The following is a 14,719-nucleotide window of genomic DNA, read 5'->3' as shown; positions in this document are numbered from 1 at the left end:
CATTCTTGTACCAGTAGAAATGTGAAAATGTCCTTGTTTTGCACATCTTGGCTCTTAAGCCGGCATTATAGGAGACATTGTAGCTGAATTATCAATCCACACACTGCTCGATTTCAATTGCATTTTCCATTCCCTGTGTGTATAACTAAATGGAATCGGATAATTAATGAAATAGATTCTGAGAAAGCCATAAAGAATCATTTAACACATTTTGGTTAATGTCTCCTTGCCCATTTTCTCATCTGCAGTAAAAAGGACCAGGCCTCAGCTACAGTAGGCAGGGTTTTCTTCACGTTACAGTGGGCTGCATTAGACCCAGCCAGTGGGAGCTGATGGCAGGAGCACTGGCCCTGTAGTAACACGGAAACAGTTTTAAATATGAAGCACGGTGTGAGATTCCACTGAGGTCTTCTGGAAAAGGATTTAAAAATGTTCAATATCTTTAATTTTATGAAGTAACCATTTAACAGTAATTATTCTAAATCTATATGGCTACCTTATTTATTATTTACTAATATCAGCATGCCAAACAAAAACTAATATTTAAATCTAATTCCTGTAAAATGCTTTATTATATCAGGGGAACCATACACTTTATTTTCTCCATTAGAAAACAAGAGGGCTCAACAAAGTAGAGCCAGATCTCATCCAGTATTCATGACCCTGGGGATGTCATTAGAAAGGTCATCGTAATCTCCTGTGTGCAGTGTTCCCTTGAAGGTCTGAACTGGCTTCTTTGGAATATGAAATCACATATCTCTCCTTCCCGTTTTTTTTATTAGTATGTACAAGGTTAACAGTTGTTTAAGTGGAAGTTAAGACACTGCCAGAAAAATTAAATCTGTGTAAATATCTTTCATTACCAACCTTACTCACTTAGTCCTGGGAACTCATTATCAGTTTTTATTTTTCACTTTGCCATGGGTTTGCAAATTAACGGCAAAATAGGATACTGTGGAAAAACTCCACAGGTTATGCACCACCTGGGGAAAGATAAATTGAGTTAGTGTTCTGCAGAGAAATAACCAAAGTATGTGTCCCTCTCCACAGATGCTGCCAGACCTGCACTTTCTGTTCTAACAACACACATCAAAGTTGCTGGTGAACACAGCAGGCCAGGCAGCATCTCTAGGAAGAGGTACAGTCGACGTTTTGGGCTGAGACCCTTCATCAGCACTAACTGAAGGAAGAGCTAGTAAGAGATTTGAAAGTGGGAGGGGGATGATTTTGGATCTCCACCTCCCCCTCCCACTTTCAAATCTCTTACTAGCTCTTCTTTCAGTTAGTCCTGACAAAGGGTCTCGGCCCAAAACGTCGACTATACCTCTTCCTAGAGATGCTGCCTGGCCTGCTGTGTTCACCAGCAAATTTGATGTGTGTTGCTTGAATTTCCAGCATCTGCAGAATTCCTCATGTTTACGTTTTCTGTTCTAACTTCAGATTTCCTGTACCTGCAGATTTTTGGTTATAAATAGAAAGCTTTGCTTTATGATGAGAAGCAACCCTTTAGAATACAAATTTAGTGATTTCTTGGAAGAACGGAAATTTGCTTCTCCTGCAATTATTAATGAAAAGACTGAACAAGTAACTATGAACCATCCATCATCAAAGATCCCCACCACCCAGGCCGTGCTCTCCTTTTCCTACTACCATCGGGCAGGAGGCATAGGAACCTTAGGTCTCACATCACCAGGTTCAGGAGCAGTTATTCCTCTACAGTCGTCAGGTTCCTGAACCAGTTTGTCTTCTTTTCAACAATGGTCATTTTTCAATCTTTGTCTGTTATGCTTAGCTTTTCATAGAAACATAGAAAATAGGTGCAGGAGTAGGCCATTCGGCCCTTCGAGCCTGCACCGCCATTTATTATGATCATGGCTGATCATCCAACTCAGAACCCCGCCCCAGCCTTCCCTCCATGCCCCCTGACGCCCGTAGCCACAAGGGCCATATCTAACTCCCTCTTAAATATAGCCAATGAACTGGCCTCAACTGTTTCCTGTGGCAGAGAATTCCACAGATTCACCACTCTCTGTGTGAAGAAGTTTTTCCTAATCTCGGTCCTAAAAGGCTTCTCCTCTATCCTCAAACTGTGGCCCCTCGTTCTGGACTTCCCCAACATCGGGAACAATCTTCCTGCATCTAGCCTGTCCAATCCCTTTAGGATCTTATACGTTTCAATCAGATCCCCCTTCAATCTTCTAAATTCCAACGAGTACAAGCCCAGTTCATCCAGTCTTTCTTCATATGAAAGTCCTGCCATCCCAGGAATCAATCTGGTGAACCTTCCTTGTACTCCCTCTATGGCAAGGATGTCTTTCCTCAGATTAGGGGACCAAAACTGCACACAATGCTCCAGGTGTGGTCTCACCAAGGCCTTGTACAACTGCAGTAGTACCTCCCTGCTCCTGTACTCGAACCCTCTGGCTATAAATGCCAGCATACCATTTGCCTTTTTCACCGCCTGCTGTACCTGCATGCCCACTTTCAATGACTGGTGTATAATGACACCCAGGTCTCGTTGCACCTCCCCTTTTCCTAATCGGCCACCATTCAGATAATAATCTGTTTTCCTATTTTTGCCACCAAAGTGGATAACTTCACATTTATCCACATTAAATTGCATCTGCCATGAATTTGCCCACTCACCCAACCTATCCAAGTCACCCTGCATCTTAGCATCCTCCTCACAGCTAACACTGCTGCCCAGCTTCGTGTCATCCGCAAACTTGGAGATGCTGCATTTAATTCCCTCATCCAAGTCATTAATATATATTGTAAACAACTGGGGTCCCAGCACTGAGCCTTGCGGTACCCCACTAGTCACTGCCTGCCATTCTGAAAAGGTCCCATTTATTCCCACTCTTTGCTTCCTGTCTGCTAACCAACTCTCCACCCACACCAATACCTTACCCCCAGTACCGTGTGCTTTAAGTTTGCACACTAATCTCCTGTGTGGGACCTTGTCAAAAGCCTTTTGAAAATCCAAATATACCACATCCACTGGTTCTCCCCTATCCACTCTACTAATTACATCCTCAAAAAATTCTATGAGATTCGTCAGACATGATTTTCCTTTCACAAATCCATGCTGACTTTGTCCGATCATTTCACCGCTTTCCAAATGTGCTGTTATCACATCCTTGATAACTGACTCCAGCAGTTTCCCCACCACTGACGTTAGGCTAACCGGTCTATAATTCCCTGGTTTCTCTCTCCCTCCTTTTTTAAAAAGTGGGGTTACATTAGCCACCCTCCAATAATCAGGAACTAATCCAGAATCTAACGAGTTTTGAAAAATTATCACTAATGCATCCACTATTTCTTGGGCTACTTCCTTAAGCACCCTGGGATGCAGACCATCTGGCCCTGGGGATTTATCTGCCTTCAGTCCCTTCAATTTACCTAACACCACTTCCCTACTAACATGTATTTCGCTCAGTTCCTCCATCTCACTGGACCCTCTGTCCCCTACTATTTCTGGAAGATTATTTATAATTTCTTTTTATCCCTGTAAATGCCTGCAAGATAATGAATCTCAAGGTGGTATATGGTAACATAAGAAAGTTAATTTGAACTTTAAACCTAATTGAAATTGGACTCCAGGACAACGGTATGGTCAGGAAAATAGCACTAATTAGATGGCAGAGTTATGGTGAAACAGATCTTATGTTGAGTCTTTTGACATCCATTTTCATGACTGCTTTGCCAGCATTTCACCTTTGCTGTTTGTAAAAGTTAATGCTTGGTAAATATAGCTGTCCTTACCTATGGCAGTAATGGAGACGAGTGGTGTGATGGGGATTGGGAAGAAGGTGGTTGGCTAATGAAGCGGGAAGCCAAGATACATTGGGGAAAAAAGGGGCTTGTCAGGGAAAAATGCCTCTCCTGTGGAAGATCATTTTAAATCATTTAAAAAAAGTTTTGGGTAAAGCATTTATTAAATAATTATTTATTAATTAAATTATTTTAACCTGTTTAAACAATTTAAATAATTAAATTATTTATTAAATAATTTAAACATTTTTTGGGTAGAGCAGATATTTAAGAGGAACAATGATGAATAACAGAAAATAATGTGAAAGTAGAAGGAAAAATTGCAATGTTTGCGAAAAATGTGCCAGCCTGTAAAACAGATATTAAAAAAGAGCATATTCAGCTCTTCTCTTCGCAGTTCTGCAGCAGAAATGTTTTGATGTGGCTGTTCCCGAATTTGTAGATGGAAACTCAGAAGTGAAAATGCACTGTTATTAATATCCCCGGTCTGGATGGTTTAAAATCATTGGTATTTGCACAAGTGAGTCATCGTTAGTTTGGAAATAGTAGTGGATTGCCCAGTCATATGATTTCAGAATATTTAAATGATCTGCTAGTTTATAGATGTCATTGCAATACACGGCTAATAATTAGTTCTGGCAGCATTACTGGGCAACATATCTATGAATTTTTTCCACTAAATGGCTCCGGAGGCCTTTCAGGCTACACGACAGGGGCATCATGTGGGACATGTAGATCTCTTGAAATTGTGTGGGCTTGCACAACTCCTATGTTCATTCATGTCTAATGGAACTTGCAGCTTATGAACTGAGATCAAGTACACATGCACAGGCCCAAAGTCAGGTGATAAGCAGCTTCCACCACTGATCTTGGAGTTCAGTAATTTTAATAAATTTGCATGAATTCCAGGTCAAACCTGGAGAGTCTCCAGGTGGGTGAATGGACAGAATGTTGTTGCTGATTAATCTTGACAGTTGGGTTAAATTGCAATTTAATTGGTGATTCCCAGTGCAAAGCAAGAACTAATTGCAAAATCACAAACAAGAAAAAATCTGCAGATGCTGGAAATCCGAGCAACACACACACAGTGCTGGAAGAACTCAGCAGGCCAGGCAGCATCTATGGAAAAAGTGCAGTCGACGTTTCAGGCCAAAGAGTTTTGGCCCGAAAGGTCGACTGTATTTTTTTTCCATTGGCGCTCCTGGCCTGCTGAGTTCCTCCAGCATTTTGTGACTGATTGCAAAGTTACCAGTCACCACAGGGCAAAGTCAGTTCGGAGTGTGAAGATTGAGGAGCCAGAGAAACTAAAATCTGATCACTGTCTTGCCATTTATCAACAAATGGGCAGTCACAATCCGCTAGAGTAGACGATTCCTAATACTTACAATTGTCTCTGAAGTTTCTTTTAATCTAAGCCCTAAATGGGGCCTGCATTCAACAAAAAGTTGTGGTGTTGTAGATAGCGTAGAGGATTGTCAAAGATTGCAGAGAGACATTGATAGGATGCAGAAGTGGGCTGAGAAGTGGCAGATGGAGTTCAACCCGGAGAAGTGTGAGGTGAGAAGGACAAACTCCAAGGCAGAGTTCAAAGTAAATGGCAGGATACTTGGTAGTGTGGAGGAGCAGAGGGATCTGGGGGTACATGTCCACAGATCCCTGAAAGTTGCCTCACAGGTAAATAGGGTAGTTAAGAAAGCTTATGGGGTGTTAGCTTTCATAAGTCGAGGGATAGAGTTTAAGAGTCGTGATGTAATGATGCAGCTCTATAAAACTCTAGTTAGGCCACACTTGGAGTACCGTGTCCAGTTCTGGTCGCCTCACTATAGGAAGAATGAGGAAACATTGGAAAGGGTACAGAGGAGATTTACCAGGATGCTACCTGGTTTAGAGAGTATGCATTATGATCAGGGATTAAGGGAGCTAGGGCTTTACTCTTTGGAGAGAAGGAGGATGAGAGGAGACATGATAGAGGTGTACAAGATAATAAGAGGAATAGATAGAGTGGACAGCCAGCGCCTCTTCCCCAGGGCACCACTGCTCAATACAAGAGGACATGGCTTTAAGGTAAGGGGTGGGAAGTTCAAGGGGGATATTAGAGGAAGGTTTTTTACTCAGAGAGTGGTTGGTGCGTGGAATGCACTGCCTGAGTCAGTGGTGGAGGCAGATACACTAGTGAAGTTTAAGAGACTACTAGACAGGTATATGGAGGAATCTAAGGTGGGGGCTTATATGGGAGGCAGGGTTTGAGGGTTGGCACAACATTGTGGGCCGAAGGGCCTGTACTGTGCTGTACTATTCTATGTTCTATGTTCTAAATGCGGCACTAAATTGATCTGAACTGTTCTAAACTGAACAGTTTTGGACTGTTTCAAGGACTCTGTGGTTTGATGTTGAATATTCTGTGTGTTATTCACCTGTGTTTTTTTTTGCTGTTGGCATGATTAGTTCTTTTTGGCTGATCTGGTATCATGTAAACATATCATGCTCAAAAAGCACCACAAAAGAATTGATCAACTTTGTTTCTGTGCAAAACCTTGAAGGACAGATATCAGTAATCTTGAGAAAGCAAAGGAAAAAATGACATGGATGTTGCTGGGGCTTGAGAACCTGAGTCACAGGGATAGATTGAATAGGTTAGTTGTGTATTCCGTGGACCGCAAGAGAATGGGGGAATATCTTAAAGATTCAAAGGTTCATTTATGATCAAAGTGTGTAAGCAGTATACATCTGTGACATTTGTCTTCTCCAGATAGCCACAAACAAAGAAAGCCATAGAAAGCCCTTCAAAGAGAAACAGCGGATCCACCCCCCGCACAACAAAAAAGAATGACAACACGATCATTAACCCCCCTCCCTGCACAGAAAACTAACAAAGCAGAAGAACATCAACCCCCAAACCCCCTCACAAAAAAACTAACTAAATATAACAAGAACCTCCACCCTCAAGCCCCCTCCCTCCCCCCACACAAAAATCAACCAGAAAGAATGGGCAAGAACACAAAATATAAAAACTGTAAGACTGTTAAGCAGCATTCAGGTAATGACCTGTTATTTATTAAAGAATTTATTTGCGTTCAAGCTTGATACATGAAAGAACAAGGCAGAAGACAGACACAAAGCACTTTGCATAAAGCCTGAGTGAAAACTCATTGAATTCATGACAGTTCCTTGCTAATACTGTAAATATCCTTTGGTTAGCATTTGCACGCTAAGGTTGGTGATACAATGGCAACAGTTGGTGGTGTTTTATCAATTGTATTTACCAGTGGATGTCATCCTAAGGAGAACCCACCAGCCTTCTCCTTCCCACCCTCCCCCCACCTTCTTTATAGGGCCTCTGCCTCTTCCCTCTTCAGTCCTGACAAAGGGTTCTGGCCCGAAACGTTGACTGATCGTTTCCACGGATGCTGCCTGACCTGCTGAGTTCCTCCAGCGTGTTGTGAGTGATCCTAATGACATGACTCTCCCTGCGAGAGAGTCTACACTAATTGTAACACGGGAGATATTACTCAGTCCTACACACTATGACAGCTGAGCAGAAGTGTGTTGAAACATTTAGAATTTTCTCCATTAATTTGAAATTGTCAGTATACTGATTTTACTGGCTTGGGAAGCTTGAAGCATTTCTGTCACATGAATACTGTATTGCAACTCGCCTGGTCTCACTTCTCGATTTGCCCCCAACCCTGCACCACTACCTCCCTCCCTCACCAACTCCCAGTGAGGATTAAAATATAAAATTGTCATTTTCCCAGACAGTTAACACATTACTTTGGGAGATTTTTCACCATTCATAGCTCCAAGTTCATTGAAAGATATTGTATGTGAGGCATCAAGCTCAGAGTACCCTTCAGTGTACAAGTAGGTGATTAGCAGATGTCACTGATAGGTCATGATGAAACAAACTTCAGTGTGATTATTGGTGCTATTTAGTGAGTAGGGGATCACCAAGGCAGCTATAACCAAACCCCAGAGTTACTTACTCAGACTCAAATTTACTGGTCCAACCAGTCTCATTGTATTGGGTTTTTGGAATGTTGATCTGAATATATGGTCAGCCAAATTGAATCTGACTGACAATCCGTGGGTATATTTGTTTTGTTTTTGATTACTTCAGCAATCTATTTCTGTTGTTACAAAGGAGCACTGAGCAATCTGTAATTGCCCTCCCCTGAGTAACATGTCAAACCACACTGCACAGCAGTTTCCTCTTGTGACTTTGCTATGGAGCAACTGAAGACTTGAAAAATTGCTAAGAGTCTGTTTATTTCACAAATTTCTTTCTCCTTTCAAGCTCTAAGTACTGGACACTGCTCAGTAGCAGTAATTTCCAAATTCTTGGGAGGTGATTTTTCAAACATGTTGCAAATGGATCATCTTGTTTATTTGTTCCAGGCAATGGAAAGCAAGCTGCTGGTTGGAGGGAAGAATATCATAGATCACACCAATGAGCAACAAAAGATGCTGGAGCAGAAAAGGCAAGAGATTGCAGAGCAGGTGAATGCCTCTTCCAATCACAATAGTTTGGTGACATGCAAGTGTTTGTTCTTTCACCATCTCAAGTAATGAAATATCTTCTGACCTAAGAAATGCAGATGAAGGGAACAGATTGTGCTTGATAAGCCACACCACTCTTTCAATTTAGCAAAAGCGAACATGGATTCCCCAGTGTCAAGTTATATGCATTCTGGAAAATGTATTGGTCAGCATTACCACTGGACTAAAGTGGCATATTGTTCACCAGTGTGCAGCTGAATGTGACAAGTAAAAAGTTAATCAATCAATATCAGAGTGCTGTAGAGTTCGGAAGAAATTTCCATTGCATCCATCTAAAGAGAAGGCAAAATAAAGACCATAGGATATAGGAGCAGAAGTAGGCCATTTGGCTCATCGAGTTTGCGCCGCCATTCAATCATAGCTGATCCAATTCTCCCAGTCATCGCAACTTCCCTGCCTTCTCCCCCAGCACTGACCCCTGTGGAACTCCACTGATAACCAGCAGCCAACCAGAATAGGATCCCTTTATTCCCACTCTCTGTTTTCTACCAACTAGCCGATGCTCCACCCACACTAGTAACTTCCCTGGAATTCCAAGGAACCCTTATCTTGCTAAGCAGCCTCCTGTGCAGCACCTCGTCAAAGGCCTTCCGAAAATCCAAGTACACCACGTCTACTACATCTCCTTTGTCTACCCTGCTTGTAATTTCCTCAAAAAATTGCAGTAAGTTAGCCAAGCAGGATTTTCGTTTCAGGAAACCATACTGGCTTTGGCCTTTCTTGACACGTGCCTCCAGGTGCTCTGTAATCTCATCCCTAACTATCGATTCCAACAACTTTCCAAGCACTGATGTCAGGCTAACAGGTCTATAGTTTCCTTTCTGCTGCCTCCCACCCTTCTTAAGTAGCTGAGTAACATTTGCAATTTTCCATTCATCCGGTACAATGCCAGAATCTATCGATTCTTGAAAGATCATCGTTAATGCCTCCACAATCTCTCCAACTACTTTCTTCAGAACCTGAGGGTGCATTCCATCAGCTCCAGGAGAGTTATCCACCCTCAGACCATTAAGCTTCCTGAGCACCTTCTCAGTCATAATTTTCACTGCACATACTTCACTTCCCTGACACTCTTGAATGGTATACTGCAGATGTCTTCCACTGTGAAGACTGATGCAAAATACACATTCAGTTCCCCTGCCATCTCTGCGTCTCTCATTACAATATCTTCAGCGTCATTTTCTATTGGTCCAATATCTCCCCTCAACTCTCTTTTACCCTTTATATGCTTAAAAAACCTTTAGTATCTTCTTTGATATTAGTCACCAGCTTCCCTTCATAATCCATCTTTTCCTTCCTAATGACCTTCTTAGTTTCCTTCTGCAAGTTTTTAAAAGCTCCCCAATCCTCTCTTCCCACTAGCTTTGGCTTCCTTGTGTGCCCTCTCTTTTGTTTTTACTTTGGCTCTGACTTCACTTGTCAGCCACGGTAGTGTCCTTCTTCCGTTCGAAAATTTTTTTCTAATTTGGAGCATATCTGGCTTGTACTTCCCTCATTTTTCACAGACACTCCAGTCATTTCTGTTCTGCTGTCCTTCCTGCAAGTGTCCCTTTCTAGTCAACCTTGGCCAGTTCCCCTCTCATACCATTGTAATTTCCTTTATTCCATTGAAATACCGACACTTTGGAATTTAGTTTCTCCTTCTCAAATTTCAAAGTGAACTCGATCATATTGTGATCACTGTTCCCCAAGGGTTCCTTAACCTTAAGTTCTCTTATCACCCCCGGATCATTGCTCAGCACCCAATCCAGCACAGCCGATCCCCTAGTGTGCTCGACAATACACTGTTCTAAAAGGCCATCCCTTAGACATTTTACAAATTCTCTCTCGAGTTCCAGTACTGGCCTGGTTTTCCCAAACCACTATCATGTTAAGATCCCTAACGATTATCATGACATTGCCCTTCTGACACATGACATTGCTATCTCCTGCTGTAATTTGTAGTCCACATCCCAGCTGCTGTTTGGAGGCCTGTATACAACTGCCATTAGGGTCCTTTTACCCTTGCCATTTCTATGTTATCCCTTTCTAATGACTTAATATTATTTCTTATACACAGGGCCACACCACCCCCTCTACCTACTAACCTATCTTTCTGATACACCGTATATCCTTGGACATTCAGCTCCCAATGGCAGCCATCCTTTAGCCAAGTTTCAGAGATGCCCACAATGTCATACCTGCCAATCTGTAGCTGAATTTCAAGATTGTCTTGACTTGATTTCACCTTAATTCCTGAGGTGCCAAAACAGCTGAGCCAGGCTGCCAGAGACAGTGAGAATCCATGGCCAGGGTTTGAGTTTCTCAGAAATGTGATATAGATAAGCCAGGCACTAAAGGGGCGGACAGTGGTTTGAGTTACGTCAAATGTCTTTGGAAGTTTTGTTGATTACAATATCATGCCCTTATTTTATAGATCCAATCACCTACTTCCCTGCCTCACAGCCTGCTTGATTGGCCAATCCATCCTTGCATGGCTTTAAGTTCGAACTACCAAATAAAATACACTAACTGTGTCAATGACAACATTTATACGGTGGAAGACGCTAAGGCTATAAAACATTGGAGCAGAATTAGTCCATTCAGGCCATCGAGTTTGCTCCGCCATTTCATCATGGCTGACCCCGGATCCCACTCAACCCCATACACCTCTCTTCTCACCATATAATTTGTTGCCCTAACCAATCAGGAAACTATCAACTTCTGCCTTAAGTATGCCCCACAGACATGGCCTCCACCACAGTCTGTGGCAGAGCATTCCACAAATTTACTACTCTCTGGCTAAAAAAAATCGGCCTTAACTCTGTTCTAAGAGCTCACCCCTCAATTTTGAGGCTGTGTCCTCCAGTTCTGGATGGCCCCACCATAGGAAACGTCCTCTCCACATCCATCTTATCTAGTCCTTTCAATATTCGGTAGGTTTCGATGAGATCCCACCACCCCACATTCTTCTAAACTCCAGTGAGTGCAGGCACAAAGCTGTCAAACACTTCTTGTATGTTCAAGCAACACACATAAAAGTTGCTGGTGAACACAGCAGGCCAGGCAGCATCTCTAGGAAGAGGTGCAGTCGACGTTTCAGGCCGAGACCCGAAGCCTGAAACCTTAATGTCTGAAACGTCGGCCTGCTGCGTTCACCAGCAACTTTTATGTGTGTTGCTTGAATTTCCAGCATCTGCGGAATTCCTGTTGTTTGCACTTCTTGTATGTTAACCTCTTCATTCCCGAAATCATACTCATGAACCTCATCTGGATTCTCTCCAGTGACAACACATCCTTTCTGAGATATGGGGCCCAAATCTGTTGTCAATCCTCCAAGTGCAGCCTGACTAGTGTCTTATAAAGGCTCCGCATTATCTCCTTGCTTTTATATTCTATTCCTCTTGAAATAAGTCCAACATTTCACTTGCCTTCTTTACCACAGACTCAACCTGTAAATTAACATTCTGGGAGTCTTGCACAAGGACTCCCAAGTCTCTCTGCACCTCTGATGTTGAACCTTCTCCCTATTTACATAATAGTCTGCACTATTGTTCCTTTTACCAAAATGTGTTATCATACATTTCCCAACACTGTATTCCATTAGCCACTTTTTGCCCATTTTTCCATAGCTTTCTCACCACTACCTACCCTTTCACCTATCTTCGTATCATCTGCAAACTTTGCCACAAAGCCATCAATTCCATTACCAAATCATTGACAAAGAATGTGAAAAGTAGTGGTCCCAATACTGACCCCTGAGGAACACCACTAGTCACTGGCAGCCAACCAGAAAATGCCCCTTTTATTCCCACTCGCTGCCTCCTGCCTGTCAGCCATTCCTCTATCCATGCCAGTATTGGTTGGGAGGTAGTGCACATTGCTTGTTTGTCAGTTTTGGCTTTTGTATAGTTTTTCATAAATTCTATTGTATTTTATTTTCCTGTAAATGCCGGCAAGAAATTAAATCTCAAGTTTGTATAAGGAAACGTATGCGTAATTTGAAAGTAAGTTTACTTTGACATTAAGATTGAACAATGCTGCACAGTTCTGGATGCTTTATTGGGTACTTTGGTGACATGCCCCTTTTCTTACAAAAACTGACCCACATACTGAGTTTGTCACAAATATGTTTCAGCTTTCCCCATTGTTAGTTCAAATGGGTCTGAGAAAGACTGAAGGAAAAAAACTTATTACTGTATTTTTGTAAAACCACAGTACTGTGAATATGTTTGAAAATCTCATTGAAGTATGAAATTTGATGCCAGAATACAAAATATAAAAGAGTTATTTCCTTTAAACAGAAACGGAGGGAACGTGAAATACAACAGCAGATGATGCTGCAGGATGAGGAGACATTAGAACTACGAGAAACTTACACCTCACTTCAGCAAGAAGTAGAAATGAAAACCAAAAAGCTGAAAAAGGTGAGAAAAAAAGTAAGAATCAATTTAATATTTTACTTTTTCCACTTCCTTTTTTTAAATGAAACACCTTTGGGTTTTTTTATGGTTAAAATTATAAGTCTCCCTCATTGCATAACGTTAATATAAAACCCTAAATGTTTAATAATCAGTCTCTCACTAACAAATGGAAAATGTATTAAAAGTGAATTGGTAATATTCATTCGTGTCGGGCACAAATGGAACTGAAAGGCAAAGGCAGATTGTTTTGGGCAGTGAGTATAGCCCGAGCATACAAACAGGGCACCTCGAGAGCGGGATCTGCCCATGGAAGTTTAGTTGAAGTATGTATGATTTGACATTTGAGCTGGAGTATCTGCTTCAGGTCGAGTGTTTTCCTTAGCACTGGAAGTATTGCTGCATAGATGTGCAATAAATAATGTTTCTGTGCCACGCTGAACAGTACCTGCCGCAGGGTAGAGTCAATTCTGAAGGCTTGGACAACTAGAAATAATTTGAAAAGTTACATGTCACTTTTCTGCTATTTTATTAAGAAACTCACAAAGGAGAATGGTAAAGGCATTTTGAAAATGGGTCTTAAACTGATTTTACTGTTTTCCTTTGTCAGATTTTATGAGGTAACTTAACATATCCATCATTGGTTGGTTCCCTCAGTTGTCCACTAATATATCAGGCAGTCGGCCTTTTGCAATTAACAAAAATTTGTCTCTTCTTCAGTGACTCCACTGACATGGCAATGTAGTGATCACAACAATGCTTTACAGTACCAGCGACTTGGGTTCAATTCCTGCCGCTGCCTGTAAGAAGATTGTATGTTCTGCCCGTGGCTGCACGGGTTTGTATCTTCTGCCCGTGACCGCGTGGGTTTGTACGTTCTGCCCATGACCACGTGGGTTTGTAAGTTCTCCCCGTGACCACGTTTAGTTTGTATGTTCTGCCCGTGACCACGTTGGTTTGTATGTTCTCCCTGTGACCATGTGGGTTTGTACATTCTGCCCGTGGCCGCGTGGGTTTGTACGTTCTCCCTGTGACCATGTGGGTCTGTACATTCTCCCCGTGGCTGCGTGGGTCTGTACGTTCTGCCCGTGACCACATGGGTTTGTACGTTCTGCCCGTGGCCGCGTGGGTTTGTACGTTCTCCCTGTGACCATGTGGGTCTGTACATTCTCCCCGTGGCTGCGTGGGTCTGTACGTTCTGCCCGTGACCACATGGGTTTGTACGTTCTGCCCGTGGCCGCATGGGTTTGTATGTTCTGCCCGTAACCATGTGGGTTTTACGTTCTCCCCATGACCACGTTGGTTTGTATGTTCTCCCCATGGCCACATGGGTTTGTACCTTCTCCCCGTGACCACGTGGGTCTGTACGTTCTGTCCATGGCCGCGTGGATCTGTACGTTCTGCTCGTGACCACATGGGTTTGTACGTTCTGCCCGTGGCCGTGTGGGTTTGTATGTTCTGCCCATGACCACGTGGGTTTGTAAGTTCTCCCCGTGACCACGTTTAGTTTGTATGTTCTGCCCGTGACCACGTTGGTTTGTATGTTCTCCCTGTGACCATGTGGGTTTGTACATTCTACCCATGGCCACGTGGGTTCGTACGTTCTCCCTGTGACCATGTGGGTCTGTACGTTCTCCCCGTGGCTGCATGGGTCTGTACGTTCTGCCCATGGCCGCATGGGTTTGTATGTTCTGCCCGTGACCATGTGGGTTTTACGTTCTCCCCATGACCACGTTGGTTTGTATGTTCTCCCCATGGCCACATGGGTTTGTACCTTCTCCCCGTGACCACGTGGGTCTGTATACGTTCTGCCCATGGCCGCGTGGATCTGTACATTCTGCCCGTGGCCGTGTGGGTTTGTACGTTCTCCCCGTGGCCACGTGGGTCTGTACGTTCTGCCCGTGACCGCGTGGATCTCTACGTTCTCCCCGTCGCCGCGTGGGTCTGTACATTCTGCCCGTGGCCGCATGGGTTTCGTCCGGCTGTCC

At 43.0% G+C, this 14,719-nt stretch overlaps 1 protein-coding gene across 2 annotated transcripts in view; it reads left to right on the top strand.

The window, feature by feature from the left end:
* LOC140210082 (kinesin-like protein KIF3C) overlaps positions 1–14,719 on the top strand; it is a 195,538-nt gene that overhangs the window by 134,796 nt on the left and 46,023 nt on the right. The window contains exons 4-5 of one of the 2 annotated variants that reach the window (XM_072278892.1): positions 8,170–8,271; positions 12,615–12,737. In XM_072278892.1, the coding sequence (XP_072134993.1) occupies positions 8,170–8,271; positions 12,615–12,737 (225 nt within the window). Of the gene's footprint in view, positions 1–8,169; positions 8,272–12,614; positions 12,750–14,719 lie in introns of both variants that reach the window. The other variant, XM_072278883.1, reaches the window with a different exon arrangement.

The sequence above is a fragment of the Mobula birostris genome, chromosome 2, assembly GCF_030028105.1.
Source record: "Mobula birostris isolate sMobBir1 chromosome 2, sMobBir1.hap1, whole genome shotgun sequence".
NCBI classification, from domain to species: Eukaryota; Metazoa; Chordata; class Chondrichthyes; order Myliobatiformes; family Myliobatidae; genus Mobula; species Mobula birostris.
The sequence above is the reverse complement of the archived record's forward strand: the minus strand, read 5'-3'. Positions and strand labels throughout refer to the sequence as shown.